The sequence below is a fragment of the Hyalella azteca genome, unplaced genomic scaffold (assembly GCF_000764305.2).
Source record: "Hyalella azteca isolate HAZT.00-mixed unplaced genomic scaffold, Hazt_2.0.2 contig10447, whole genome shotgun sequence".
NCBI classification, from domain to species: Eukaryota; Metazoa; Arthropoda; class Malacostraca; order Amphipoda; family Hyalellidae; genus Hyalella; species Hyalella azteca.
Window position 1 is genome coordinate 148,699 of NW_025940487.1, and position 16,687 is coordinate 165,385.

Here is a 16,687-nt window from a genome sequence, read left to right on the forward strand (position 1 = left end):
AAGCAATGTCAAATGAGCTTACACAGTAACATGTGTCTAAAAATAACAAGTGTTTCAAAGTAACATGTGTTTTAAAGTAACATGTGTCTAAAAGTAACGTGTCTCACAGTAATATGTATTGATAGTCGCTTACTAACCACGAACTGAAGACTGTCTTGGCTCGTTATTTTACTTTGTCACGGACTCACACTCGGGTAGTTCATGCTAATCCATAGAAATAAAAGCTTTCTGCATGGAGAAACTGAAACTGTAACTTCTGTTTTTGTGTCACGTTCGTTCCTGGTCCAACAGACCTTCCGAATTTGGTGTAATAATCCACTCCTGTAAGCCCATCACAAGCCTTTGATCGAGCAAAATCTGCTTTTGTATTTAGGATTATAAATTATTTATATTTTCAATAATTTACACTTTTGCTTTTTATAACGTCACATATAAAACTGAAAATTATTCATGTAGTCAAATTTTGTATAAGCATGCATGGAGATCTTTATCTAATATTTTTCAATAGAATTTTTTTTAATACGTGATTTGGGCTCCTTCCATTGGATTTATTTTTCCTGCCTACTGTCAAATAGATAAGAACTGCGTGTTTCCTGTTGATCTCTGTATTTCACGAACCTCATACACAAGCATGTTGAACTGGGTGGTTATTGGTCGTGTGTGGCTGGCTTTTGATCCTGTTGTGTTACGGCTTTGTCAGAGGAAGGCCTTTTGATAACATCACCGTCACGAGACAACATCGAACCTGTCGTCCCTGACTGGAACAGGCGGTCTTCCAGGAAGACGCCTCCTGCCACGAGCCCCGTCAAAGGTACGACATTTCCAGGACAATTTCCTGCGCGGGTTAACTCCATGGGCTTGCATGCGTTGGGGCGGCTGTTTCCATTGGTGCGTAATATAAATATATCGTTTTAGGCCGCAGCTCTAAAACTGGCTTAATCAATCTTAATCTCTATAGATATATTGGCGAAGTTTCATGCTGACGAAAGATCCTGTCATGTTAACTTTTGCTGAAATGTCGTCTCTGTTTAAGCGAAATGTCATTTATATAGTGAAAGGAAAGCCTTTAGAATTAATAATACTTTTTCGATTTGCACACTAAACTGACGTTCTTCATCCGTTCTATGCTAAGGCGCAAGATTCAGAGGGCAAATCTATTTAAGGGAAATGAATATAAAGCTTGATGGAACTTGCAATTAGTTCAGCTATGCAATTTTTTCGTTCTGAACTTTATTCTGCAACAGATATTTGATTGAACTTCAATGCCTTCAATTAAGGTTAAATAGTTGTTTGCTAGTTCATGCATGCTATTTTAGCCAGAATGCGATGCATATTAGTTGATTTGTTATGATGCAAGGCAATAAACCCTCGTATTCCACCGAATTATATTAGATGAATCATTAGTAAAAACGGAGTAATTTGCATACGATAAACATTTTATTATATATATTTATCAAAAACTAATTAGTTCATTGAACCTGTAAAAATCGTCCAATTTATATCAATCATTGTTGCGAGTATGTTCACCTGGAAAGCTGGTTCAGACACCATGCACGCTTGACATGCGTTGACGTACCAGGTAAAGTGTCAGGCTGTATCATGTAATGACGGCCTTTATAGTGTTACCTGTACTTAATGTTTGCCTTATGCTAGCTTGTCTCACCGTCAAAGTTTGTTTGAAACGTTCCTAATGCTTGCTTCTGCTAGCTTAATTGTTTTGCCAAGATAGTTTGTTGTAAACGGCCGTAATCTTTGCTTACGCTAGCTAGCATTGCTCTCATTCTATATCCTTTACTGTAGAGTTATTTTTATTCCATAACATAGTTTTTTTACCTATTTTGATTCCTTATTTTTTTTAGCTGATCAGAATGTTGACAAATTTGATATTGAAAAAACTTCAAATTGTACTTTGATATTAACTGTGTTTATACAAGTTTAATTTTCAAATAAAATATTAACAGTAACAAAGTAATGTTCAGAAAACGAGAAAAACCTGAGTTATTTGCTGCTTCAAAGTGAATAGTTCTGACTCTAATACCAATTTATTTATTATTATAAAAAGTGTGGTACGCATTCATTTGTACATCTGGCACAAGTTGATAAAGAAATAGCGCCAACTCCTGTAAGAATCTATTGCCTTGCAATCTCAAATTCATCATTTTATTTTTATGTTTATTTTTGCAACTGTTTCTTGCATATTGCCTCCTCTCGATCAACATATATTGTATGGCTTTCCCAAGAATCATTGCAAATCTGTTGATGTGAGCTTGCTTTCTTGTTGGTTATACAAACGATGTTCGTTGCATACCAATGTGTTGCTGTTACCGACTTCCTAAATTAGGAGCAGAGTTGGAACGCTTGACAACTGGTGTTAAGTAGTGTGTGTGGCTCTCAGATATTCAAGGCAGGAGGTGCCCACCAAATGAGCTTCGACCAATGCAGAGGCGCCTTATATGACATGGACTGTAACTCAAGTCTTAACCGAGTTCCGCACAATGCAGGGCCACCTCATGACATAGACAGTAACTAAATTCTTAACCAAGCATCTACCAAGGGTCGACGGTCAAGTCTTGTCAGGGAGTGGCTAAGCATTCCCTAGCAAATTTCGTGGACCGCCGTGGCTTCGGCCGAATAGTCACTGCACTTGGGGTAGAGTTATTCTGGGTGTGGTAGGCCAGCCCATCCAAATCAGCTTCCAGTCAGAGTCTACTTTCTGACTTCACAGTCACCTGAGAGTATGAGTAGGGTTGACCGAGCCGAGTCATAGTCTGCCCTCCAAACTCTGAGTCTGCCCTTCGGCACAGAGTCTGCCCTCCAAACCCAAAGTCTGCCCTCCGGCACAGAGTTTGCCCTCCAAACCCAGTGCCGATGAGGACGTACAGCGGCTGATTGACGTGCTCCCAGAGTACTAGGCGGCACCTAATTCAGAGTCGGGCTCAAGTCTAGATTTTATTAGGGTTGTCTTATCTGTTGACCTCCGATACTTTGTCTTCAAATGGATCCCGGAATGAGCTTAACAAAAGGCTTAATCAATCTTAAAAGCTTATTTCTTGAATGCAATTAAATTGTCGAATGCTCTACACTCTTAACTCTCTGCTAGGTATATTACGTTTCGTTCTCATTCATCTACACAACTGTGCAAGTAAATTTTATTTTCATTATTTTTCATACTTCTTCCCCAAGGTAACAATGTGCTTCATGTATTTTGAGGAATATATCTATATATTTCTTGGCATTCCTATATGTGTGCCTCTACCGCTCAACAAAATTTTCATTTTTGCTCATGTTGTGAAATATTTCTTGTTTCAGATCTCCGTGAACTTTCGTTCTCTGATGCTAGACATACTGCGTCGCAAATATTATTATATGTTTGTTTGCATTATATCATTGTCAAGATAAAATTGGAAACTTTAGAGTAGTTTTTACTTTTTTGGCATGTTTTCACTTAGTCTTGTGCACCAAAGTCAGTAAAACAATTAAGGTGATTTCACAATACAATGATAGTATAATTTGTAATGAACTGAGGTTATGTCTGCGTGCCCATTGTTCCCTTCAACGTAGACAAATTTGAATTCTTATACTAAATGTGTTCGTGGCTGGTATAGGTGTTTGAAAAAAGTTTCGGGGTAAGATGCAGGCTGAACTCTGAAAAATTGTGTGAGTGATAATTAACTTGCGTAGTATGCTTGCAACGACATAGGAGTATTTTCCGTCATGTTGCAACATTTTTTAGTAGTTTGTAGAATGCATCGGCAGTATACATTTTGTAGATATACTTATAATGTCGGATTTTAACGAATGACCAATTTGAGCAAAATATTGTCTGGTGTCTTGTTATTAAGTTCTGTCAATAGAAGACAATCCTTAAACTGTCGCTGGAAGACACTCCTTTGACTGTCGCTAGAAGACACTCTCTAGAGTCTAGAGAGTGTCTTCTATATAGCGACAGTCTAGAGAGTGTCTTCTAATGGCAGTCAAAAGTCTAGCCTGTCATTAGAAGACACTCCTTCGACTGTCGCTTGATGAGACTTCCTTGACTGTCGCTGGAAGACACTCATTTGACTGTCGCTGGAATACACTGCCTTGACTGTCGCTATAGAAACTCCTTTTACCGTTGCTGAAAGATGTTCACCTGACTGTCGCTCGAAGATGCTTATTTGACTGTCACCAGATATCACTCCCTTGACTGTCGCTAAAAGGCACTCATTTGACTGTCGCTGGAAGACGCCCATTTGATTGTCACTAGAAGATATTTATTTGACTGTTGCTGGAAGACACTAATTTGACTGTCGCTGGAAGACACCCATTTGACTGTCGCTAGAAGATATTTATTTGACTGTCGCTGGAAGACGCTCATTTGACTGTCGCTAGAAAATATTTATTTGACTGTCGCTAGAAGACACTCATTTGACTGTCGCTATAAGGCACTCATTTGACTGTCCCTGGAAGACACTCATTTGACTGTCGCTAGAAGATATTTATTTGACTGTCGGCGTCCACAGGTCGGTCGGTGAGCGTCGACCCTCAGAGTCGCTCGCCCAAGAGGAGCGCTCGGCCGCCCACCGGCCATGTGCCACTCGCCCCCAAGACCGAGCGCCGTCCCAGGCCCAGTGAGTTGAATTAAAAATTTTCTTTTTTTCTAAATCTCATCAAAATTATGATCTCAGCGTTCAAGTTTTCTTCGTTGCGCAACATTTTTGCTCAAGCTCATTGCGCAACATTCGTGCGCAAGCTCAGGCGCAACTGTATTCGTCACATAGCCTGGCCCAGCCTGATTGTGGAACGAATATGTGCCAGTGTCGGAGGGTGACGTCGAGTGACGGAGGGTGAAATCGAGTGACGGGCTGGGACATCGATTTGTTATTCTTCCCGTTAAGTCTTCTTAGAAATTATTTTTTCTTCACTTGAATGTGCCCCTCAGAGGGCGGGGACTTCTGACGCGTGTCTGTGCTCCTCAGAAGTTTTGTGGGATTTCGCGCTCCTAGGGGGATTGTTCCTGAGCGCCCCCCGCTGAGCTCGCTATGTCTGACTGCAGGTCTCAGTTGTGGGGTTAAGTTATTATGTAGGTAGGATTCCTTACAATAAGTTATTATATAGGTAGCATTCCTTACATTTCCCTTCTCTGTCTCTCCCGTGCGGGCGGCCGACGTCCCGTGTAAGCGACCTCTTGTTCGAGTGTCTTCGTTTCTGTTGCTTTTCACCTGTCCCTCCTTGTCACTTCGTCTCTTTGAGATACTAACGCTGCTTCCTTCGAGCCAGCTTCAGCGGGCTAGACATCTAAGACCTTCCGCTCCTGGTGGGCGAGGAACAATTTTTGATTTGAGAATCTTTCGAAAGCTGAGACCTTCTACCTCTTTGGCTATGTTCATCTTGACTTGCGGTGCGAGATAGCTGAATAGCTGATGCGTTAGTAAACATGTGGCCACTAAACTAACTAACTCAGTTGAATGAAGAGTTATTTTTTCAAAATTGACTCTTGAAACAAATTGTAGTGACACTTTCTTGGGAAAAGACCAGGCATTTCTTGCTTAATTTTCTTCTATCATGCGCCCATCAATTCAATGCGCAAATGAAGTGCATGTTAGTATAACTTTATGAAATTAACCTTTCCACGTAATGATCGATGTTATTTGAAAATTATTTTTCTAGAATTAATTCAATGTACATTTCCATAGCCTTATAATTTCATTTAACTTGGCCTTTTATACGGCTGCACCTCCCTTAAGTTAAATTTAATCATTTGAATCAAACTGACAGCTAAAATGACTTGGCATCGACTCTACAATTTAAGTTCATAAGAAATCAGCATTAATGAAGGTTTTTAACTCTCGTTTCTGAAGCCGAGTACATTGTTTGGATTGATCCGTCCTGCTTATTTTTCAGAATTTTAAAGTATCTGGGTCTGCCAGAGAATTTGAATTTACTTTTTGAGCGCCTTGTGTTCAAGATCTTGAAACTTATCGAACACTACAAGTGAATACACATCCAAGAACTTTCCATTGATGTCCAGACTTTTTGCTATTGAGATTATTTCCGATAATTTACTACCTTGCTATTGCAGCCAACAACTTATCATTCTGCTCTGCACCCGAATCGGCCACTACCTATAGCAACCCGTCCTCTTGTGCGAGCGATCCGTGTTGTGTTGAGCTTTGATCAAGTTTCCTCCTTTTGATCTCGGCCGATCCTAGCTATTTACTTCCCTATTGCTGCAGCACTATAACTTGTCATGGCTGCAGCACTATAACTTGTCATGGCTGCAGCACTATAACTTGTCATGGCTGCAGCACTATAACTTGTCATGGCTGCAGCACCTTAACTTGTCATGGCTCCGAGTACCTGAAATTTTTTAACAAAAGTTGAAATAAGTTCGTGAAATAATCGTGCCAAGTTGTCGCTATTGTTGTGTCAGGCCAATAAACTATTGTCTTAAAAGTGTCCACCCTGAACGTGATGTATCCCATTTATTTGCCTTCCCATCTGTCGTTTTTAATGCTTTCCTTCGAGTTGATTGTTTTCGTCTAAACATTACTTGTCCTCAGTAAGAAGTCATGCACTATATATATTCTGTCAAATATATTTTTCAGACTCGTTTTATTTCTCTCTACTGAGTGGGCATGTAAAACCTGCAGTGTAATGATGTCCATCGTACGTCTGGTCTGTTTTACAGGCAGGCGAAGGCTATCCTCGTCTCTTCATACTATTTAAATATACTTCTGTCTTTTTCTGCGCCACTTCCATTGCCAATGTTTTAAAATTCATTCATTTCATGAACGGGTGAAATTGATCCTCAGTTGATCATCAGTGAAGGTTTAGAAATTTTTAATTCTAAATCTCTACTTATAAAGTCTTAGATTAATAAGTTTGGAGAATTCAAACAATAACATCTGAATATATACATGAAATTTCTTTCAGCTTGATAAATATCCGATCATTCATTTCATTCATCACGTTTAAATGCATTACAAAATAGACTTCCAACTCCAGTTTTAGCTGCTGTCATACAATGTTTTCTAATTTGAATGTTTTTCGCCATTTGCAAGAGTTGCAAATATTGAACCTAATGCAATTTCCCCCCCATAAATATGTTCAGCTGCAACACTAACGTGCCAAAGTATATTTAATGAATTTTCAAAACTGGTTTGTTGGCACAAATCAACACATAATAACAAATGCAATATTCAAGAGTTTCATCACTTGATCATTAAACATCAAATGTGGTGATGCAGAGATTGCTTTCACCAATGTCGGTGATGCTATTTAATAAAATATGAATTTCGTTTCAATGGCTAAAAAATTCATAAATATTCAATTCCTATAATAGCAAATATTTTGACCGGTCAGAAACATCTTCTCGCGTGGAATGAGTGACCAACAGGCAGTTGACGTTGGTATCGCCTTACATTATAATTCAGTCTGTAAGACCAATTTAAATTCCATAATTAAAGTAGGATTTTTTGTAAATTTTTGTAATAATTTATAAATTTTGATTTCTAACTAAAATTTCTTCTCATGTGATTCGTTGCGTGGGACTGAAATGCTCGAATTATTTGGCACCCAGTTCCCTCGGCCTTACTATTGGACTCAAGAACTTGTGTGTCGACGAGCTTGTGTCAGAACTGCTGATTTTTTACTGCACAATAAATGCACACCAAATATTTTACATCACCCATCAGAGACGAATGTGGTGCCGTGTAATTTTTAATTCGTGTGTCATTGAACAATGAATTTCAGCTTTCTTTTTCAAATCTCTCACCCGTTTGGAAGACTGTATGTTAATCTATATCATTCTCATTTGTTTCCTTAATTAAGCACCAACTTCTACCAGAAATGCAGCTTGAATCCTAAACTTTTAGATTTCTTCGACGACGAGTGATTGTTTTAGACGTGCCTTCATAGTTCGTTCAGGCTAAACTTTTTATTCAGTCTTTCTTTATGGCCATAGAGCTTCATTAGTATGCTTTTAACAGGAGGAAAAACAAAAATTGCACTTCTTATATGCTAAAATCTTGGAGTTTTTTCATAGTTATGTAGAATTTTTTCTACAAAAATGTGACCATTGATCTTACCAAACCTAATTTACTTGCTTTTTCTTTTTCGTCACATTTACTGATCGCGTCAAATATCTGTTACGTGTTAAATAAAGAAAGATATTCTATAGCAGCTTTCCCTCAGCGCCTTCTAGAAGCTATAGCGTGCGAGCTAAATGTGCTAAACGTAAGACATTGTGTGTTCCTTCGGTACACATTTACTTCGGCCAGACGACCGTGTCGAGACTAGTTAGTGTTGTAATATATAGTTGCGCTAGTGATAAAGACCCTGCCCTTTGTTCTAGCTTCCCTGGCTACTAGTGCTCGTCGCAAAGGGGCTGACACTAGCGGCCGCCCTCCCCTCGATGACTCAAAGAAAACCAGTAGGAAGAGCAATGACCTCAGCTTGTCGCCTAAGAAAGGCGATCTTAAGAGTCGTGAAGACAAGAGACGTAGTAGTAAGTAGATGCTGTTGCTATACAAATATTCCTTAGATCTCAGTGAATTCACCTATATTTACAAACATCCTAACTGCCTGAAACTACTAACGACCCTCCAATACAAAGTTTTATCGCCATTGTATTTCTGTACATTTTTGTATCATGTGTGAAAATGAGATGCCGAGTTTTGAATTTTTTGTCTCCTGAACATCCGCCCTTGCTTGTTATCGCCAAACATTTGCATCTTCATCTTTTTTAATGTCATGAGTGGCCTTGATGTGGCCTCCTGCGAGGCAGAAAGCCTCGCAGGATTTTTTCAATTCAAGAAATTTTTTTTTGCAATTCAAGAGTGGAAACGGTTTTCACCCAAAGCCTCTCTCTAAATACTCTAAATTTCTCACATGACATTCCATCTCGACTGTCTTCACTTATTAGTCCAGCAGTAATTATGGCAATGAGATCATTCCCTTAACTCCCTTGTTCAAGCTCATGTGCGTTCCATGATATCATTTATCATAAGGTATTTTCTCTTAAGATACATCTTGCTTGTCGCTCCACTTCTTTATTAATAAACGCTTCATGTTCTACTATTGTCGTTCATAGATGAAATGACCTCCCTGGTACATCGTCCCATGCTTCGGCTTATCCTATAAATTTGAATAGTTCACCCCGCATGGCGTAATTTGACTATAATATTTTTAGCATGAGTTTTCTAATTACATTCTAACTTTTTATTTTATCGTAGTACTTGTTATCGTTGTACGCTGAGCTTGTTATAGAGTTACCCAAAACAGGAATTGACTCCATTATATTCTGCGAACCCATATTATTGCACGAACTATTAACCAGATAATTTTAATTATTTCGCGTTATATATTCCACCGAAGTGCACTTGCAATCGTGATTATTAAATTGAAGAATTCGACATTCCTACTTCGCATCCTGAATGGCTCATGATTTGTTTTGGTTTGTTGAGGCACTAGCTTTATTAATTTGAGCCAATGTGCAACACTAACTATCATTGTTGAGTGCTAACGTGCTTATAGGTGAGGGCGGCGAGGCCAAGAAAGACAAAGAGAAAGAAGTGTCTGTCAAAGATGGACCAAGAGACGCCGGCGTGGAGGCCATCAGAGAGTCTAGTCTGATGGGACGCAAGGCTACGCCTGAGCCGCGCTTTGACCCTGAGAAGTATGAGCCTGTCGTCAAAACTCCACCTGAACCCACCCGTGTCAAGTCGCCCGACCAGGTTGGTAAATGGGTAGGTGTTCTCTTTTTTACTCTTAGTATATAGTTCCATGCAATTTTTCTGCTTTTTAATATAATTATCACCTGTGATTATCATTGAGGACAAGGCAGTGACAGCCTCTCTTCTGTAACTCCTGCTTCTGCCAATCCGGTGTAGCCAGGTAGGCCAGTTAATTATTTCGTACCCACAAAAGCATTTCTAATAGCTCAAATATATTACAAATAAAGTATGTTACATTGCACATAAATATGTGAAAATTATCGAGAGAAATGTATAGCATTATTATTACACGTTCATCGAATGACCGTTCTTTTATCCATGAGTGTCATCTTTGTTTACCTTGCCCATCATCATCCATTGTTTAATTACGCAATCCTGTAAGTATTCTATTGTGCACAAATTTTATTATAATTTGCTATTAATAAAAAAAGTTGTTGTAATTTTTCATATATTTATCTATCGTTGACATGAATGTAATGATCTGCTCTATTCTACTGGCTGGAAATTCTTTTCAACATCGGCAATAAAATTCAATTAATACCATTTTTTATTACTCAATTCATATGAGATTTTGTTGTGCAGATAATTGATGTATATTTGAAAATTTCTTTTATTAATTTCCGACTATTTATTTTATTATATAAATAGATACTTTAATAATAAATTATTTACCATAAATTTAACTAATACACGACGCATTTCAAGGTGATGGTCAAGAGCCCTGATCCCGTTAACTGGACCGTGCCCCTGGACACTGGCAAGACCTTCACGGTCACCCACAGCATCCCTGAAGGTGAGGTAGCTCGCGGTCACAGCAGTGACTTCCTCTTTGTCATGTCTTCTTTTCTTTTCTTCTAGGGAAAATTTAATATTCAATTTTCTTCATTCTTTTCTTCTAGGGAGACCGCGATTGTCATGTATATCTTCTAGGGAGACCGCGATTGTCATGTATATCTTCTAGAGAGACCGCGATTAATATCTTCTAGGGAGACCGCGATTATCATGTATATCTTCTAGGGAGACCGCGATTGTCATGTATATCTTCTAGAGAGACCGCGATTGACTTACAAACGTGCAGTATTTTTATGTGTCAAGATCTTAATCGTAATTGAAGAGGTCTCAACACTATCCCTCATCTGCGTACTATTTTCATAGGCTGAGATCGAAGACCCGTCATATAAATTATACAACTGTTTAAATTTATGTTTTGAACAATGGTATGGAACTCGGTTGATTTAGTGTATTGTTTTCACCCATCAACTGAAATTACAATTCTTTGCTTTAGTATCTGAAGAAAACGTAAATCGATGTAGGTGAAAGTTGAACTGATATAGCTGATCAAACAATATCTGTGGCTAATTTCTCGTCCATGTTTAATAATCACATTCAACACGTCAAACATTTGGCCATTTCGGCTTTTCCATGAAGAGAAATCTCTAGTATACTAGCGCGTGTGATCCGAATCAATTGTCTAAAATGTGGTTTCTGCTTAAAAGGACGAATTCCAACGCGAGATATTAATGAGAATCTGACGGTAATAAAAATGGACTACAATTGTTTTTCCACGCAATACTATAAGTAGAAAAATTAGATCTGTCTGCTGTGAAGCTTGGAAAAAAGTAACCCATGTTGTAATAATTTTTCAAAACCCGTAATAATTGCTACATTAAGACATTTTTTATATACATGACTTAATCATCCTAATTTTTTTTAAACCACTTTAATGTTTTTTTTTTCTATCGTCACCGAACTTACCGACGTTGAAAAGATGTCCGGTAACCTCCCAAATAACGTGTATTTATTCTTCCCGCCCAGCTAATCCTTATATGAGATTATACAGAGGTATGTCAGATCAGACGTTGGCTCTTCTCAGAGAAGCCTGTTAGGATATCTACCCCTCCCACCTCAACTTGACAATTTCCCCCGATGGATGCAAGTAAATTTTTTCAAAATTTAGCGTCACTCCATTATAGAATGGGTCCGTAGTGCATTGGTATCTGTAACGTAACGTATCTCACGGCACAGCCATCAAGTGCCCGAAATGTGTGTGGTCCTAACAGGCTCCGGTGCTTCTAACCAGTTTTTGACAAGTTCCGAGCCTGCATGACGAACACAGCTTTCGGTGTTGATGTCATGTCTTTGTTGTAATTCAACTTTGTATCTATGAGCTGCTTTCATGTATATTATGATCTATGGTTTACGATTTACAATTTTTATTTGACAAATTAAAAGTAAGATATCTGTTTAACAGTACACGTATTGATTTCAAAAAATTGGTATCCCAATTAATTACCCCATGATGCAAATGAAACATCTATTGAGGCATACTTTTCTCAGACCTCCTACTAACGTTATCATTATTTCCCGTTAAAGTTAATTGCACTTTTTGAGAATGAATGTACTCTAATAAACTTAAATTATTTCGGCGATTCCCTGCCACTTAAGAAGTACGCATCAACTTCTTAAAGTCGTCGTTTAACATCAGTGCACCAATCCCTTCCCTGCATCAGCTCATTATTGAGTCTTCAAACGTAGGTCGACATTAAGCATGCGTTTATATAGTCATAATTTTTTACTCCGTTAATCGCAAATTTGAAAATTCTGGTGATAATCGAATGAAGAAACTCGGCCACGCAACTCAAATTTTAAACTTTTGGTCCAGATTCAATTTCAATTTATTATTATGGTTGTGTTTTTGTGCGTTATTCGTAATAACAATGTTTGTTTGCAGGAGAAGCATCGAGATCCACTCCTTCATCGGAACACCGGCAGCCATTCGAAGCGCGACCTAGACAGACTCCTGAACCAACCAAAATCTACCAAGGTTCATTGGCAGGGACGCCCATCACAACAGCGAGTACAGTGGCCGCAGCCGCCGCTTCTGAAGATGCAAAAGCTCCCTTTCAACAGGTGGACAAAGTTGCCTCTGTCACACCTTCAAAGTTTGATGTGATGGGATCACTAGGTAAGTCTGCGGCAGCAGAGCTGAAGAAAGATGAAAGAATCTTACCTGACATTCCTGAGGTGAAGCCAGATGAAAACGGCGTGTCTGATGAAAATGCGAAAAACTTGGAAAAGCCACCCGCCAAAGATCAAGCAAAAATGGAACCTATTCCTGAATCGCTGACTTCCTCAGTACTGAGCGACATGCCTTCTTCTCCTTCTGCTTTACCAACTGCAGGTATTTCCGTGGGTGCTAATAACACGCATGCGGTATCTGAAGGGATGAGTGAGTTAGGTCTGCATGAGAATGTGGTTGCACCATCTTTTACTAATGAAGCGAAAAATGTTAGCGAGCTTTTGGCCAAAGAGTCAGAGAACTCAAATGAAAGGGATATATTGTTTATACCTGATTCAGATCATCTAAACTCCGATGTTTTTGACTCGACTCAAGAGGTTGAGATGTATCCAGATCATTCACAAGAACACCCAAATTCATTTACTGAAGGAAAATCCGAAGGTTTCAATCCCGTTCAGACTGACACTGATCCCGTAAATATTGAAGCGAACAGTACACTGGACGGTGTGACGTACGGAGACGACAACATAGAAGAATGTAGCCGTGAATTTGTTCAAACCATCGACTCTACAACGACTACTGTAGATTCAACCTTTCCTGACGAAGTTGATCAGCCTAATAGTGATGTTAAGATTGTTGAAACTTGTAAAGTTATGGACGGAGAGCATACTGAAGATTTTCTTCCTACGGAGACAGATAACATTACTCCTGGATCTGTAATATCTTGTTCTCCTGAACTGAGAGATGACGAAAGTTTATCTCCCGATGTTCTCCAGCATACAAATTTGGATGACCAACAGTATTCTGCGGATGAAAATTCGAAAGTCCCTAATGATACTGATGATGAATCTAATTTTCCCGCTGTTTCAAAATCGAGTTCTTACGAATTGCTTATGGCAGATGATATCGAGAAAACATCCAGTGCCAATTCCAAGGAGATAATGATAGATGCTGCAATTGATAATGTAGTTAATTTAGAACCTTCAGAAGTGACTTCCGACATGGCTGGACGACTAACACCTGAATCATTCATGAATGGTACGGACAATGAAATGGAAATAATTGATCGACTAAATACATACCATGAAAAAACAGAAACCCGAGAAATTCCTGATTCTGTAATGTTATACCTACCTCAGAGTGGCCTGGGAGAGACAGCTCATGAAATTGATGCTTCCCTAGAAGTGATGGCCGAAGATTTGGAAAACAATTTTTTCCCATCCAATGAGACAATCAATCATGCCAGTAAGAAGAACCTTCATTCACTCGAATCCTTCTCGCAAGAAGAAATTTCAACTCTCAATAATGAGACCGATCTTGAGATATCTGGTGAGAGATTCCCAAATGATAACATCTCAGAAGAGGAAGGATCGGGTGATATGTTAAACCAATCGAGCAGCGCCTATAAAGAAATAGATGTCATGCGAGAGAGTGTTTCTGGAACCTTTGGTGGAGAAGTAACCCTTGACGATCCAATAACTATTTGCTTAGAACAGGAGCATTCTAATGACATCTTGTCTGGTGATAGCCATCAGACTATAGTTGAGCCTTCCGAGATTTTTGAAGTTACTTCTGAATTTTTTGGCTACTCCCGATCATGCGATGTCACTGCTGATGCTGAATTATCTGTGAACAATCTCTCTCCTGTCGATGATCTTCAATCAACTGACTTGTCTAAACCACTTGTGACAAAAAACTCGTTTTCCGCCCTTCAGTCGGTAGACGCTCCCCAACCTCTAGAAGCAATTCAATTGCCAGATTCATGTGTCACGCTCCAGTTAAATGAGTCATGCAACGCGCCTGTACCAGTCGATAGCTTAAGCTCTGTTGATGATGCCAATACAATGAATATCTCTCACCCTGTTGCGATAACTAATACTGTTGATCCTCGATATTCATCTGAGGAATCTGATACTATCGACGGCCATATTCCAGCTATTACTCATCAAACAGCTGTAGCTCATCCGAAAGTTGGTGCTATGTCAACAGACGACAATGATATTGCACAGGCTTCTGCTGAAGATGTCGAAACTCTTCCTCATTATGAGTCACGTCTTACGACTGATAGCTTCCAGACCGAAGTCTGCCAGCAAGCTTCAGTATCTGATAACGATTACCAATCACGTGAGTCTCATCAGACGGACGAAGACAGTCAAGCAGTTGATACTATATGCAAGTCAGATTCTGTCGACTCAATTCACTCAACACTCGTCGATGCCCATCACTTGACTGAAGTCTCCAATCTTCAAAATATCGATAGACAAAATTCCGACGATTATCTTCCATGCGCTGATGATCTTCAGTCCATTGATAATCATCAGTTCACTGAAAACCATCAGCCCAATGATGCGCCACCTCTGTCTATCGATGATCATCAGCCCATTGATTTCCTTCATAACCTTAAACCATTAATTGCTACTCTTCAGCCCATTGACGATCGTCAGATCATTGATAATCCGCTGCCTATAAGAGGTCATCAGCCAGAAGATGGTCTTCATTCTACAGAAGTTGTGCAGACCGCTGTTTCTGTTCAAGCAGCACAAACTGAAGAAAGTAATATTCCGTGCAGGTTATTGGAAGCCCAGGACCAAATTAGGCAGCCGTGTTATGACAATTCCTCTCATATGGAGGCCATGAATGCATTCGGAAGTGAATTTGTTGACAACAGTCAGGATTATCACGGCGATAAAATCACAAGCGATGGTAAGCCAGAAAGTTACTTAATTATTCCTCAAACTCTGACCACCTTCACCAATACAGAATTTGATAGTACTGTAAATGGTGTCCATATGAGCAGAGACCAAGTCTTCTCCAAAACCACTGAAATTCACTATGCAGAGGTGGAAGAAAATGTCGACTCGGATGCGAACGAGACGCTGTCACCGCGAGATTTGTTTGGAGAGGAAACAACTTTTAAAAACCATGAGTTGAATTCTTCCAGAGACTTGCAAGATGATGTTGAAAATTTGGGCGATGTCCCTAATACAGAAGAAGATAATTTCAGCCTTACAGACGCTAATAATGCGCTTGCTAAACCACAAGACTATTTCAATTACGGTTCGCATGAAGTTTTAACTAAAATAGCAAGCAGTGACTCCGAAATTGCTTTTGAACATTCGCCATCAGATGCTGACAGTAAAACTGATGATGCTCATGAAGAGAATATTAAATCAAAGAACGCTAGCTCTTACTATCCAGATGAAAAGCAGTTGAACGACCACATTGTAGATGAGAGCATTCGTTTTCAATCAGACGAGCATTATAACATTCTTGATGACCATTTCTCCCAATCTGACGATGCTGACCAGACGGCAGTTAACATACAAGATAAACTATTAAAATCAGAGCTACATGATGACGGCGTCAGTGAAAGAATTAGTTTCCTGCAAGCAGCAGAATCAGAAGCAAGCCACAGCAGTGTCTCCGACGTAAAACCTCACCGAAATTCTAGGGAGAACCAAAGCGACACAACAAATGGAATTTTCGCCGCAGAGCAAAGCGAGACAGTAGAAAGAGCAGAGAGTGAAATGACGAGCTTAGGAATGGACAGCATGACCGATGGAGAAATAGAAGCCGAGAGTATTTTTACTCGAGAAGACTTGACCTATGAAGTGAAAGAAGGAAGTCCAGTTTTTTCGAGAATGAGAACCCGTTCACTGAATGAAGAAGATTCCCATTACCAAGAAGAAAAAACATTCAGTTCAGCGGAATCAGATGGATCAAAAACGCCTGAGCTTGACGCTATGATGAAATTTGACAAACAATGGGAAATTCAAGCCTCAATTCAGGCTGGCGATTCCTCGCCGAATGCTGCTAATCACCTTTCAGTTGAATCTGATCCCGGACGAAAATTTTCAGTAGAGGCTCAGCAAACGCAGGAGCAGTTAGAGAACAGCTTCCAATTTCCAGCAGATGACTACACACATTGGAGTAAAAATGGGTATGGTATTTC

At 39.4% G+C, this 16,687-nt stretch overlaps 1 protein-coding gene across 1 annotated transcript in view; it reads left to right on the top strand.

Annotated features, from left to right (window-relative positions):
* LOC108676833 (treacle protein) overlaps positions 1-16,687 on the top strand; it is a 136,958-nt gene that overhangs the window by 115,179 nt on the left and 5,092 nt on the right. The window contains exons 12-18 of the mRNA XM_047882440.1: positions 701-811; positions 4,503-4,610; positions 8,336-8,488; positions 9,517-9,728; positions 10,422-10,509; positions 11,532-11,558; positions 12,448-12,897. Of these exons, the coding sequence (XP_047738396.1) occupies positions 701-811; positions 4,503-4,610; positions 8,336-8,488; positions 9,517-9,728; positions 10,422-10,509; positions 11,532-11,558; positions 12,448-12,897 (1,149 nt within the window). The remainder of the gene's footprint in view (positions 1-700; positions 812-4,502; positions 4,611-8,335; positions 8,489-9,516; positions 9,729-10,421; positions 10,510-11,531; positions 11,559-12,447; positions 12,898-16,687) is intronic.